Source organism: Chrysemys picta, chromosome 6 (genome assembly GCF_011386835.1).
Source record: "Chrysemys picta bellii isolate R12L10 chromosome 6, ASM1138683v2, whole genome shotgun sequence".
NCBI classification, from domain to species: domain Eukaryota; kingdom Metazoa; phylum Chordata; order Testudines; family Emydidae; genus Chrysemys; species Chrysemys picta.
The window spans coordinates 61,046,506-61,060,267 of record NC_088796.1 but is presented as its reverse complement, the minus strand read 5'-3'; the positions used below and the strand labels follow the sequence as shown (position 1 = coordinate 61,060,267).

Below are 13,762 nucleotides of genomic sequence, written 5' to 3'. Positions count from 1 at the left end.
CACAGAAGTTAGTTAGGTCCAGTTTACTATATAGTCCACAACGCCTTGGCTATTATGGGAACAAACAAAAGCACAGAAATGTACAGTAAAAAGATGTTCTTTCTATTCCCTTGTAACTAGAAGTTACGTCACATCAAGTACCATGCACTGGTCTGAAACCCTTATAATGCCCATGAATGGAGGTAAATTAAGGATAAAAGGATCCATGAAATCCTTATATTGTATAGTGGTCACATTCCTAACATTACTTAGATATTTGTATTACATGCTTGTAACAGATTAAAAGAGAGAGGAAAATGCATATGTAGAATACATGGGTGAAATTCTGGCCCATTGAAGTTGATGGGAGTTTTGGCATTGACTTCAATCAAGTCAGGATTTCATCCTATATCTTTGTTTAACTGATTCAGTGATGTGACAATATACTGAATAACAGATTTTAGAGCACATGTAATTAAACTGTTAGGAAAAGTAGTCACCAATGCACATAGGTAATCTAGTCATTGTTTAAACATCTTTGGCCATATTATATTTATTTTTTCAAAATACAAAAAGCAAATTAAAGTGAATGACATTAATTCAAAATGAGATGTAGATCACAGTGCTAAGTTTAGTGTGTTCAACACTTCCAACATTTAAAAAACAAAAAAAAGAATATCTAGCTTTTTCATTTGTACACGGTTACTGGATGGTTGAAAATTTGGATTGCTGCTGCACTGCATTCCTATGGAGCATGCAAAAACGTGTGTGAAGAAAAATGGGTAAATATCAGTTGATTTGACAAGACTTCACCCAGAAAGTTTTAAAAAAATAAATAATGCAATTTCTTATATGGAAATGAATGTAGAGGGTCTGAATAAACTATGCATATTGCTATGGTACCTGTTTCAAGAGGGATTAAATAGCCACCTACATACCTGATAGTGGTAGAACGGTTCCTGAATATCTCTACAGTGTTCCTGGGATTACTATAAGACGCAAAGGAACTTTTTCAAACCTCTCTGGTTGCTAGTTACATCCTGCTTTAATTTATTTTAAAAAAAAAATGCCCCCTTTTTGGAATGGATATGTTTAGAATAACTTGTGATAACGTTTTTAAAATATGTATGAATATGAGAGCATAATACATTGTCTACACACAGAATTTGCACAGGTTTAATTTACATGGATTTAGTTAAACCATTGCAAGTTGTGAGTATAGACTCTAATATCGATTTTAAAACTGCCCTATATCAGTTTATTTTGTGCCTATAAATTTACTCATGCAAGCTAAACTGCTACAGGTCTGCTTTAAACCAATCTAAGAGACTCTCACACGAAGTCGCACTGCTTTAACTAAATGAGGAATAAAATCACAACTTGATTTAAACTGGTACTATTTTTTGTGTACACAAGCCCTAAATTTTCTTGGATTGTAAACTCTTTGGGATTATAAATTCAGTCTTTCTGTGTGTGTGTGTGTGTGTGTGTGTGTGTGTGTGTGTGTGTGTGTGTGTGAATAGAGTGTAACAGTTTATGGGTGCTGCCAGAATACTACTACTACTACTACCTTTTTCTAGATATTTGTCTTATTAGCTTACCCTGTAACAAACTCTCTTAGTTTAGAGAATGACAGCCAAAGTTAAGTTTCAGGACTTCAGCAAAAGAAGAGAGTCTGCCTTATTTTCCTTTGACCAAGAAGAATCTCTTGGTTGCTTAGGGAACTTTATGTAGATTAATTTTGAAAACAGCTGAAGGTATCACAAAATCCAGTGAAAATGTTCAACCAACCAAGAAGTATTCACAGGCTGTCCAAATGCTGAACTAGTAACAGCAAAAGAGAACAAAAATGATATATTATGAATTTTCTCAATCTTGCTATAAAACTGACAAAAGATATGAAAGACAGATGATACAAAAAAGGAAAGGAAAAACTGATTTAGAAGGCCAACCATTACTGTGGACATTGAACAGTTCTTAAGAGCTAGTGTTTGTTATCTGGATAACTACCATTTTTCTTTCATAAACAAGTATTGAGTCTAATTTTTCAACGGTGTTTCAGCCCCCAAATCCAGTCCAAATTCAGTGGGAGTTAAGCACCAGACTCTCTTATGCTCCTTTGAAAATGCCAGCCTAAAAGTTACTAAAACACTCATTTTTTTCTGATGAGGAGGCAGCTGTGGCTCTGATTTGAAAGGCTGAAGAATATTTGGTCTGAAAACTAGGTTATCAGTTGACGTTTTCTTAAATTAACTTTTTATGTCCCAAGTATATCAGGGCCTGAGAAAGATCTGTGGGTGATATTCATGTTGGTGGTATAGGATCCATGGCATAGACATCTAAAGTTTTGGTTTGTTATTTTTTAAAGAAAAAAATCAAACAGTTAAATGTCAATTTTCCCAAGAGGCGCTAGGGCCACAAATGCCTTATAGGGCTGTCGTAAGCCTTTGTTGTTCTTGTTGTCATTTGTTTTTATTCTGGTGCTCTATTTCAAGCTAGTTTCTTTTAACCTAAACATGACCTTTTCAATAAAGATTTAATATCAATACAATTTCTCCAATAAATGTGGCACTTTCCTTCTATTAAACCGTCAAGCTCAAAGCTTAGAAATTTGACATTTAACATGCATGAAGTTTATTCCTAGATATCAACTTTCACTTAATGGCTTTTAAACTGAATTGTTAACAAACATGAATGTAAGAGACAGAGTGAAGCAACCAGCGATGTAAAAGATGTATTTCACTCAGGGTCAGTGAGAAGTTCTCCACACAGCAGACCCTAGACATTTTCCTTGATCTAGGCTGCATTTGGTTCTGTGGTCCGTTCTGCTGGCAGTTATCTGGTCTAAAGATTTGATTTTTTTGCTCAAACTCATCATCACTCAAAGTTGAAATGAGTTGAAAATAAGAGGATAATTGCCCTTGTTGAACATAAAAATGATAGGTCACCAATTTAATCTAGTCACTTTATTATTCTGGATTGCTGTGATGAATATTAAAGATCAACAGCAGGTAGTATCGATCACTAAGTATGCAGTTCATAAATTCTAGCAGTCTCAAGGGGGCGGGGATACAGCTATAATTTAGAAAAGTAGAAGTCAGTTTCTGTGGTTTGGGTTTCACTCTGATGCAGTTTGTGTCAAAGCACCATCACATGTTGTGATAACCATCTGTTTCTTATTCTATTAGTTATTCAAAATGGGGGTGAGAGGTTAGCCATACCATTCTGAAGGCCCAATGTAAGGACTTTCTTTCTTATTTTCTGTATTCTCATTGCTTTCCCTGTTATGGCCATCCAAGCAAGCAATCATAGGAAATAGATAACATCTTGTGTTTTTTACAATGACCCTCCAATAAGCCTGTTCTCGAAAATGGTAAACGGGCATGTTGTTTGAGAGGGGCATGGTCTAAAATAGGAACTGGTAATATTTTTGACAGAGTATAAAGAGTTCCATCAATATTAGGTAATTGCCAAGAAACATCAGCTATAATCTTGTGGCTGGGCTTTTCAAAGGAGCCTAAAGGAGGTACACCCAATTTTTATTCACTTTAAATGGGAGCTGAGTGGCTAAGACTCTTACAAAGCTTTGAAAATCCCATCCCTGAAACTTAAAGCTTTGTAGTGCAGGAGCACTGTATCGATTTTTAGTTTGTACATTAGTATTTTAATGTTCATGTTAACTGGCAGCTCTCTCTGCCCTAATATACAGCATCTTCCCTTCTGACCACATCACAAAGCAGTGTGGAAACACATCACTTTGTGCACCATTAAAATCCAGCCCCTTCTGCTGTGGAACACAGCAACTGTGATCCTTCTTGTGACGGATAAATGGGAATTTCCATATAGTTCCCCTTTTATCTGAAAGACAGCTGCTCCAACAGTACAGTGCCTCTTAATATCATGCTGGAGCAAAATACAGTTATAATGCAAATGATGGTTTTGACTGAATCTTCAACTCTCACATGTATATAACCAGAATATTTTTTGTTTAAATCTGGTAAATGAAGTTACAAGTGAAGATAAACTGTATATACTGTACCCAATATTTGTCACTTCTGTGTCTTTGATAGTGAATGTCGTAGCAATGCTGCAGGAATTCTGGGAGAACAAACAGAAACAAAGAGCTGTATTTCCTAGTGAAGGCACAGTGGTGTATGAGTCATTGAACTCTCCTGGTCCTCCATTTGTCAGTTATGTCACCCTACCTGGAGGAAGCTGTTTTGGCAACTTTCAGGTAAGAAGCAGACTTCAATTTTTGCCAAAGGGAAATCTTTCTTCAAAGTTTATTTTTTTATTTTATTTTTTAAAGGGAAAATAAATAGTTACTTATTTTCAGAGCACAATATATGCACACTTAATCCCTAAGTGCCAGACCACAGTATCTTCAGTGACATAAATTGTTTAAACAAAAATAACGGGCAGTACTGTGAATTAATTGATCATGGCATGACTTATTGTTCTAATCATGGCTCTTGTAAGAATGTCTGTAATGAAGGGGATTCTTATAAATAGAATATCCAAAGTCAAATATCTTTGTCAGATAGTTTTAAGACCACCTTTTTGGTTTGGTTAGGTTTTTTCCCATAATCTTTAGAAAACCTGTTTGTAGTAGCAATGTTTTCATTATTTTGTCAGTGAAAAGATATTTTTATTATAAGATTCCCCTGCAATCTGTGCCACCCAAACACATCAATACAGTGCTAATGCAAGAGATCCAGAAAATGAAACTAATTAGAAACAGGTCAGTTTTTCACATTGAGTGAAAGGCATAAACTGAACAATAGAACCAACTTGAATTTAAGCTAAAAATAAATTAAACGGGGGGGGGGGGGAAGTGGGGAGAATGGGGGAGGGAAGAAAGGTACATTTTGATTAGAAAAATGTATGAGCACTCATACATTAAAGAAAAATATTTTTTCTAGCTACATAAGTATACATATTTGAAATTTAGTTATGAGCAAAATCTAGTAGTGGAAGTTGAAAAAAGAGGGGGAAAACAGGCAATTTTAAAAGCAGTAAATGTTTGTGAAATTATTTAAAACTAAATTCTGTCCCTTGTTCATTTCTAGTAGACAACATAAATAATGAAAAGTAAATCCAGTCTTTAGCTTTTTATTTTAACAGTCTAAAATGTTAGTAATACACACATATTTTTATATATGATTTTAACTCAGGGTTCTCTTTATATTTAATCAACTTTAATTATTCAGGGCCCAAACCTAGGAGGTTCTGGACCCCTTCAATTCTTTTTGACATTAAAGGATTGCAGGATGGGACAGAATAACTAAATCTTTGTTTTAGCATTTTTAAATTAGTGGTTTTTTTATTCTGAATCCATCTGAAGAAGAAAATGCTACACAGTCTAAACCAGGGGTCGGCAACCTTTCAGAAGTGGTGTGCCGAGTCTTAATTTATTCACTTTGATTTAAGGTTTCGCGTGCCAGTAATACATTTTAATGTTTTTAGAAGGTCTCTTTCTAGAAGTCTATAATATATAACTAAACTATTGTTGTATGTAAAGTAAATAAGGTTTTTAAAATGTTTAAGAAGCTTCATTTAAAATTAAATTAAAATGCAGAGCCCTCTGGACCGGTGGCCAGGACCCGGGCAGTGTGAGTGCCACTGAAAATCAGCTTGCGTGCCACCTTCAGCACACATGCCATAGGTTGCCTACCCCAATCTAAACATTATAATCAACAGAAAAGGTAATTTGATTGGGTAATTTTTTGTGAAGAGGAGGAGAGGGTTCTATGGCTGAGCATTGTATCTAATTAAATTATATCCTATATATCCCTTCAGTTTACTGTCAGTGACTTCCAACATGGGCGTGATCCTGAGAGTTACTGAGCACCTGCAACTCCTACTCAAGTCAAGGGAGCAAAGGTAACAGTCTCTCTCATACGCTCAAGCCCATGATTTGGAAAAAATAACCTGAGAAGATTTTGAAAATCCTTCCCTCAAGAACCACATTCCTGGGACAAAAATGAAATTATTTCACCATTATTATGTCATCAGTGAAGTTAGTGGGACGTTATTCAGTTTTCAGACATTTAAAAATTTTTACCAGCTGTTGGCTGTTTGGCTTTTGTGAAATGAATTGGTGGCTTTAGTCCAGTTACCAATGGAGAAGAGTCCACATCATAGAAAAACACTATCAGAAGTGGCAACTTCATTGGAAATCCCTGCATAAAAGCTGAACACTGTGAATGGCCTGGAGACCATACTATGTATCTTCTGTCCAGAGGTGGGCTTCTCCAGGTCAAGACTGAGGAAAGGGTACTTTTTAGTCTGTCATCAGAGATACAGATGTTCAAACTACTATGACAAGAGAATCTGATTTAGGAGCTGGTTTGCCAAAGAGCATTGTACAGCAATTATGTAGCTAGCTGTATGCTGAATACAGCAACTTCTTTTAAAAATTATTTTGATTCAGTTTACTTTTTTGGGTGAAAAAAAGCATGTAGACCCCATAAACTATATTGTGGGAAGATGGGGAGGAGGGGCAAGGATGTATACTGCTGAAATTTTAGGTTACAATTTTTTTCCTACATGCCCAGCTATACAAATATTTTGGCGACACAATAATTGTGCATTCTTCATGTAATATCTAGTATTCACTGCCTCTGGAAGGTGGTGGCAAAAAGGATGAGGGAGTAATTTGTTGGCATTATTGTTTAAAAACAATACCTTCTAGCAGCATTTTTGAATTGTGGGGGCTTGGCAGACCCACTGTTGTATACAGAGTACGTGTGTATTTAATTAATAGCACATCTCCATTTTGATGTACACATGATGTGTAAGGAAAGAGTATTATGTTAAATTAGATATACCAGAGGAACAAACCCTGGAATTCTCCCTCAGGCAGAGCTCTCACTGAAGTCAATAGGGATTTAGTCTGAATAAGGAGTTTGTTATCAGGCTCAAAGTTTGCTCTGACTAGTAATAGCAAGCTTTTTCTTCTTTTGCTTTGTCATCTTGGTTTGTATTTATCCATTTGTTTGTGTGAGTGGTACAGAGGAAGAGCTGTTTTCATAGAATTTCCTACATTTTAGCATGATGACATTGGTGCCTGGTTTTTTTTCTACTCAAATTTAAGAACCCTTGGCTAATGCGCATCCCATCTTGCTACAGCTGTCCAACTACGGTGGTAGCACCAAAGGAAAGAATAGTAATTCTACATTCAGGAAAAAGCTGGTTGCTTCAATGGACAAGTCAAATCAAATTCCAGTAGTCCACTTGACAAAGAAACAAAAGAGCTGCTGTGGTTTGGAAAATCCGGGGCCAGACAGTAGGATATGCATTAGGATTATGAAGGTGTGACTGGAGTTCCAGGGGAGCCAACTGAGGTCACTCAATTAACTGCAAAGAATGGGGCAGACAATCCCCAAAGCTGGTGGATATTCCAGTACTTAAATTTACCAAGCCAGCACAAAACAGCTTCTATAATACCTCACTGGTTACCCAGAGGCCAACAACATGGTTCCCTTAAAGCCTTCCTCGGGCCTCCACCCAAACACCCAAGTCAAATATGATGAGGATTACTGAAAATCTTATTCATCATATAAGAAATTTCTACCAATCCCAAAGAATTGGACACATTATCTCCCAAGTTAATGAATATTCCAGATCTTACCCAAATACATGCTTACAGCCAATTCTTATTCACTAAACTAAAATTTATTAAAAAAGAGGGTATTGGCTAAAAGATCAGTATCCATACAGACATGAGTACAATTCTTAAGATTCAGATTCATAGCAGAGATGGTGAGCTTTGTAGTTGCAAAGAGTTCTTTCAGAATTAGTTAGATGATGAATCCAAATGCCAATTCAGAGACAGAAAATGTTGCATTATTTGCTTTCTGGATCCGTTTTTCAGGACACAATGAGAAGGAAGATCCCCTGAAAGTGATGAGACAACATCCCTCTTTCAGCTAAGCGTGGGAGAACCACATCCTCAGCTGGTACATGTTAATTGAACTCCATTGACGTCAGTGGAACTATGCCAATTTACACCAGCTTTGATTATGACCAGTAGATTTTATTCCATTTAGCTGCACAGGACAGCAATAAGTGTTCCACAATGCTAAACATTTTTTTAGTTTTCAACTTTTGAGGCCAGGAACTCATCTAGTATAAATCACATAGCTCCATTGAAGTCAAGGATCTGGTCTTATAGACTACGGAATTATGCTGATTTGCTCCAGTTTAGGATAAGTCCCTCATTCTTTAGTGACAGTACACAGAGCTCCAAATTCTTTATCTTGCTCTATTTCTGTAGGTGTTTTTCCCTCATAAGGGGTTTGGGAGAATGACCATGTTGTCATTTGTCTGGCTAGAGCAGGGGTAGGCAACCTATGGCACGCATGCCAAAGGCGGCACGCAAGCTGATTTTCAGTGCCTGGGTCCTGGCCACTGGTCGGGGGGCAGGGCGCTATGAATTTTTAAATGAAGCTTCTTAAACATTTTTTTTAAAAGTTATTTATTTTACATAAAACAATAGTTTAGTTGTATATTATAGACTCATAGAAAAAGAACTTCTAAAAATGTTAAAATGTATTACTAGCATGCGAAACCTTAAATCAGAGTGAATAAATGAAGACTCAGCACACCACTTCTGAAAGGTTGCTGACCCTGGGCTAGAGCATCTGAAACCTCCAACAGGTCACTGAAGTGTACTAAAAGATGTTTAGGAGAGCACACAGTGTTTTCCATCATCTCAAGTACTGCATATTTTTGTGCTGTGTACTTCAGAATCAAAAATAAACCTCTAATACAATATGAAAAGATATGACTTAATTTCAATCCAAAATATTTCAGTTGGGGAAAAGTGTATTTAAATGTTGCTGTCGCGTTCTTTTTTTAAAAAAAATTAAAGATCAAGATTCCTCTTTTGGGATTTCTGTTTTGGTTTTGAGTACTTATGATCATTTTGGGTCTAGTTTTCCTTATGTTTAAATCATCATGTTATGAAATTCTCCAGAGCGTTGTTAACATTGTTGCTTAAAACAACCTAGAATTTCCTGAATCTAAGCTGTTTTGAAAACTTATCATGAAGTCTGACTGTCAGAGTTGGTCAGTTTTATCCACTTGGCTTTTCAAAATAAGACAAGAGAAAGGAAAATTGAGGAAATGTATTCTGGCGAATTTACCTTGCATCTTTTGTAAATTCCGATATATCTTATATGCCATCATCACTATATAATATTTCAACATACTTTGCCAACACTAGGCCCACAAATGCACAAATATTCATTTCTATAATGCTCTTCACATAATCATATATCTCTCCTGTGCATTACAAAACATTTGATTATGTAATTTTAATGCTATGACTGTGCATGTAACATCCATTATATGCCAGCAATATTTCTACAGCCAGTCATGAATGTCTGCTTTGATGCCAGCTAACTGCAGTGATGGAATGTGAGAGAAGGAATATTAGGCTGGATACTCTGGGTAATCCCTCTCCTCTCTTTAAGTAGTCCCACAAGGACTTTAGTAGATTGGTTCCATTCATCCTTTAGGGAAGGGTATTAGGAATGAGCAGATGGGTCTAATTGCCAACTGCTCATCAGAGAAAAGCACTGAAATTCCACTAGAAAGGTTTAATAATGAACTACCAGTATCTTACCCAATAGATATCCATGCTTTCAATCTACAGACTTCTTTAAATGTACTAAGTTCATGATTTTTATTATTTTACAGCACCCTCAAGAAGTGCTAGGCACCACAGTCCAAATAAATTATAGAGTCTCTGCTCAAGCTACATTAGTTTTAAACAATGATCTGTTCTGAGTCTTTGCTCAGAATTCAGAATTATACACTATGGGATACAGTTTTGACACTTGCATTTCTCTTGCATTTATTTTAAGTTCCATTGTCTAATATATATGAAGGCAATGTTTGAAGGAGTTTCTTTATACCATTTTTATTCTGGGTTGTTTATACCAACAACCACATACCATGACCAACTCTGAAAACGGTGAAGTAATTTCCATTTACCAAAAGGGCACCAACATAAGGCCCAGCTGATCAGCTTCTGGCTCCGCTTTTGCTGAATTTAGTCATCAAGCCACTCATGGTTTTAGCGGCTGTTTTTGCTTTTAATACCCAGAGGAACTTTGCTGAATATTTTAACTTTAAAAACACTTTGAAAAAAGTTGTGATCCAAGCTTCGCTTTCATTTTAACAAGCAACAGTAATGAATTAATTGTGTGATTTTGATCAATGAACTTTTAGCTTTGGGGAGGGGGGGTGTAAAAGCTTCCTTGAGCAGAATTTAAAATTACAATGTATTGTATATTATCAGAATGTGTATTACTAGAATATTAAAGTGTGTTTTGACAATAACAGTGGTATCAAACTTTAGCTGAAACGTAGAATTAAAATTGCTTATTTTAAATTTGTAAAAATTAAATGCACCAAAAAAGAGAAATCTGCATTGCTTTCCTCCCTTCTCACATCAAAAATATTTCTAAGCCAAAAATCTAGTTATCTTCCATGCTCGCTCACTATGCAGCATTTTTATCCCTGGTTTCAGTTATTTTTGTAGTCCTATCATTCACCGGATAACCTGGGAAGCAGTAAAGTCTACCCCTCTTGCTGTGTCTTGTTTCTCCAACTGGAAATAATCCTATTATTCTATATTTTAGACCATTATAGCTAAAACTTGTGACTGGAGGGCTGGAGAGGAGGAGGAGACCATTGATGTTGGGCAGGCTAGCAGAATCTCACACACTCCTTGTTAACATAACTGCCCTTTGGCTAGGGTTACCATATTTAACAAATAAAAAAAGAGGACCCTCCACGGGGCCCTGGCCCCCTCCTCCCTCCCACTCCCAGCCACACGGAAAGGGCTGCCCGAGCGCTACCGGCTTCGTGGTTTGCCGGGCAGCCCCCAGACCCTGCGCCCCCGGCCGGCACTTCCCCAGCGCAGCTGGAGCCCGGGAGGGGAAGCGCCCAGCCGGGGGCGCAGGGGTCTGGAGGCTGCCTGGCAAACCGTGAAGCCGGTAGCGCTTGGGCTTCGGGCAGCCCCTATGCCTCTGGACCCTGTGCCCCCGGCCGTCCACTTCCCCTCCCGGGCTCCGGCGGCGCAGGGTCCGGAGGCATGGGGGCTGCCCAAAGCCCATAGCGCTTGGCTCTTAAACAGAGCCAAAGAGTCAGGGGAGGAGCAGAGCCGCCGCGGCCGGAAGCTCTGCTCCTCCCCTGACTCTTCGGCTCTGTTTAAGAGCCGAGCTGCCCGAGTGCTACCGGCTTCGGGCAGCCCCCATGCCTCCGGACCCTGCGCCGCTGGAGCCCGGGAGGGGAAGTGCCCAGCCGGCGGCTGGGGTCTGGAGGCAAGGGGGCTGCCTGAAGCCCATAGCGCTCGGGCAGCTCGGCTCTTAAACAGAGCCGAAGAGTCAGGGGAGGAGCAGAGCAGCTGCGGGAGGGGAAGTGCCCAGCCGGCATTTTCCCGGACATGTTCGGCTTTTTGGCAATTCCCCCCAGACGGGGGTTTGATTGCCGAAAAGCCGGACATGTCCGGGAAAAACCGGACGTATGGTAACCCTACCTTTGGCCTCATAAGGAATATCTCATCTTGCTTTATTTTCCAGTCTGTTGCCCTGAAAAGACAGTCTTGATCATCTAAATTGATAAATATTGCTAGAGCTAAAGGAGCAAACAGCTGTGCAGTGGAGCTGGAACAGTTTTTCACTGGCGGTGCTGAAGGCAGAAAGCATGTATTTGGGTTATTACTACTACTTCAGGCCTGGTGTGTGTGGCAGCACTCCTAGTTCCAGCACCCTTCGGCACCAGGCAGTAGGAAGGAAGGAAGGCAGCAAAAACTAAAGATCCTGGTTTCCACCTCCATATGCTTTTTATGTAAAATTAGTTGGTCAAATTTGGAGGTTTCCCAAAGAATCATATCACCAAAGCTAGCTCTGTGCATAATGGGGAGATAATGGGTGACATGAGTCTGTTAAAATAATGGGGGAGGCTGGTGGGGAGACAATAAGTTATTTTATAAGTCTGCCCAGAAAAGCTGAGGTAGGCTCTGCTTGCTAAAATTTTCAGGTTTTTCTTGGGCTGGGCTGGCAGCTGCTACAAGAGAAACTCTCTTCCTGAATTCTCTGTAAGCACCACTAGGTTCATGGGGGAGGAGGGGAAAGGCATGCCCTAGTTCTGCTCCCTCCATCTCACTTTCCAGCCTCTCCAGGTGCACAACAAGGAGATCAGGTAGGAGAAAACTGCTGCTTCACTGGGCAGGAGTCTACCTCAGTCATTGCCAGTGTCTGAGTCTGGCTTAAGGCAACCCAGGGTCCAAGGCATATCATGACATGGGATTTCCATGACTTCACCCCTATGACCTTGTACTCATGCTATTGTCTTCCTCCTTCATTTAGTGACACTGGCAGGGGTTTATCCATTCCCTCCCAAAAAGGCCAGTTTAGCAGCCTGAGTCCCACTTCTTCCCTCCAGGAGAGGCAGCAGTCCCCTCTTTTTCTGGAGGAACAGGAATGGGTAAGCAGGATGCGGCCCTAGTACTTATGTCTGCAGCCAGGGTGTATCTGCTTGGATAGGCGTGGACTAGGCCCACCATCCTCCTCTGGATTTTGTAGTCAACACCCCCATTGAGATGCACTGAACACAGTCAGCTTCTCAAAGCTATTGTTTCAAGCTGTCTGACTAGTACCCCTGCATTGGTTATGTTCAGGTCACGTTTTCCAGCTTCTCTTCACAACCAAGAGGGCCAGAAACTTACCTTAATTTAAAAAAAAAAATAGCTGAGGTTCTGCTAGCCTCCCTTCCAAGAGCTGAGTCCCTAGATACCAGACTATCCTCCTACCTATGCCTTATTCCAACCCTGCTAGTAGCTGCCAGACAAGTCATACAACAGAGTTTAAAGAACTCGGAGCTAATTTCCTCTTCCCCAAACACCACAGAATGCAAACTTCTTACCCCTACCAGGCCTTCCAAACCCACAAGGGAAGACATTCACTGTCATTCACAAGTGGCACTTCATAGTCATTCATGATCACGATTCACTATTCTGTTTCTATGACGTGCCACTATGAATAACAATGAATAGTCATTGGGCTATTGAGGGAGAGAGAGAATGGCTCTACCCTGGTGATTTGTGCTATCACAGGGGAGATGGAAGACCCAAGTCCCTGTTCCAATGACTAATTATTTATCTCAAGTGGAACAGCTTCAATCAGAGTGATTGAGAGAGAATATCCCATAGCCTAGTGGCTTGGGTACTCTCCTGAGAGGTGGGGATACCTATGTTCAAATCCTTTTCCATAGTAGGCAGAGGGGGAAATTGAACCTGGGTCTCCCCTGTTCCAGGTGAGGGCCATAACCACTGGGTTAAAGGCTACAGGGAAGCTGCCAACACTTACTCCATGCCCCCCTCCTTCTTGTTTTGTGAATTTAAAAAATCCATTTGTGCTTGAACAAAACAAGTTGTTTGATCCCAAACTGTTTTTTTTAATTTGCCTAAATTTGTCACTAGTTTTTTATTGTTAGACATGAAATAAAATAAAAGTTCTCAAAATTGCTCGTGAACCAAAAAAATCAGTTATTTGCCCAGTTTTACCGACAAGCCTCCTCAACAGCCTGGGGGCAAGCTGATGTCCTCACAACACAGATATTTCCATCAGTCAGAGGTGACCTGCCCACCCCAAGAGCCATTCCTGCAACCTACACCCAGCACTAGAGGTGATTCACTCTCTACCCAATCAATCATCCCAGAGCCAGAGGCTGCAGGACAACCTTCCTGCCTCAACTACAGTTGTAATAC

General features: G+C 39.5%; 1 protein-coding gene across 4 annotated transcripts in view; it reads left to right on the top strand.

Moving 5' to 3' along the window:
- LIX1 (limb and CNS expressed 1) overlaps nucleotides 1–13,762 on the top strand; it is a 44,854-nt gene that overhangs the window by 8,247 nt on the left and 22,845 nt on the right. For all 4 annotated transcript variants that reach the window (XM_008173164.4, XM_005284054.5, XM_042840401.2 and 1 more), the window contains exon 2: nucleotides 4,050–4,213. In XM_008173164.4, coding sequence (XP_008171386.1) covers nucleotides 4,050–4,213 — 164 coding nt within the window. The remainder of the gene's footprint in view (nucleotides 1–4,049; nucleotides 4,214–13,762) is intronic.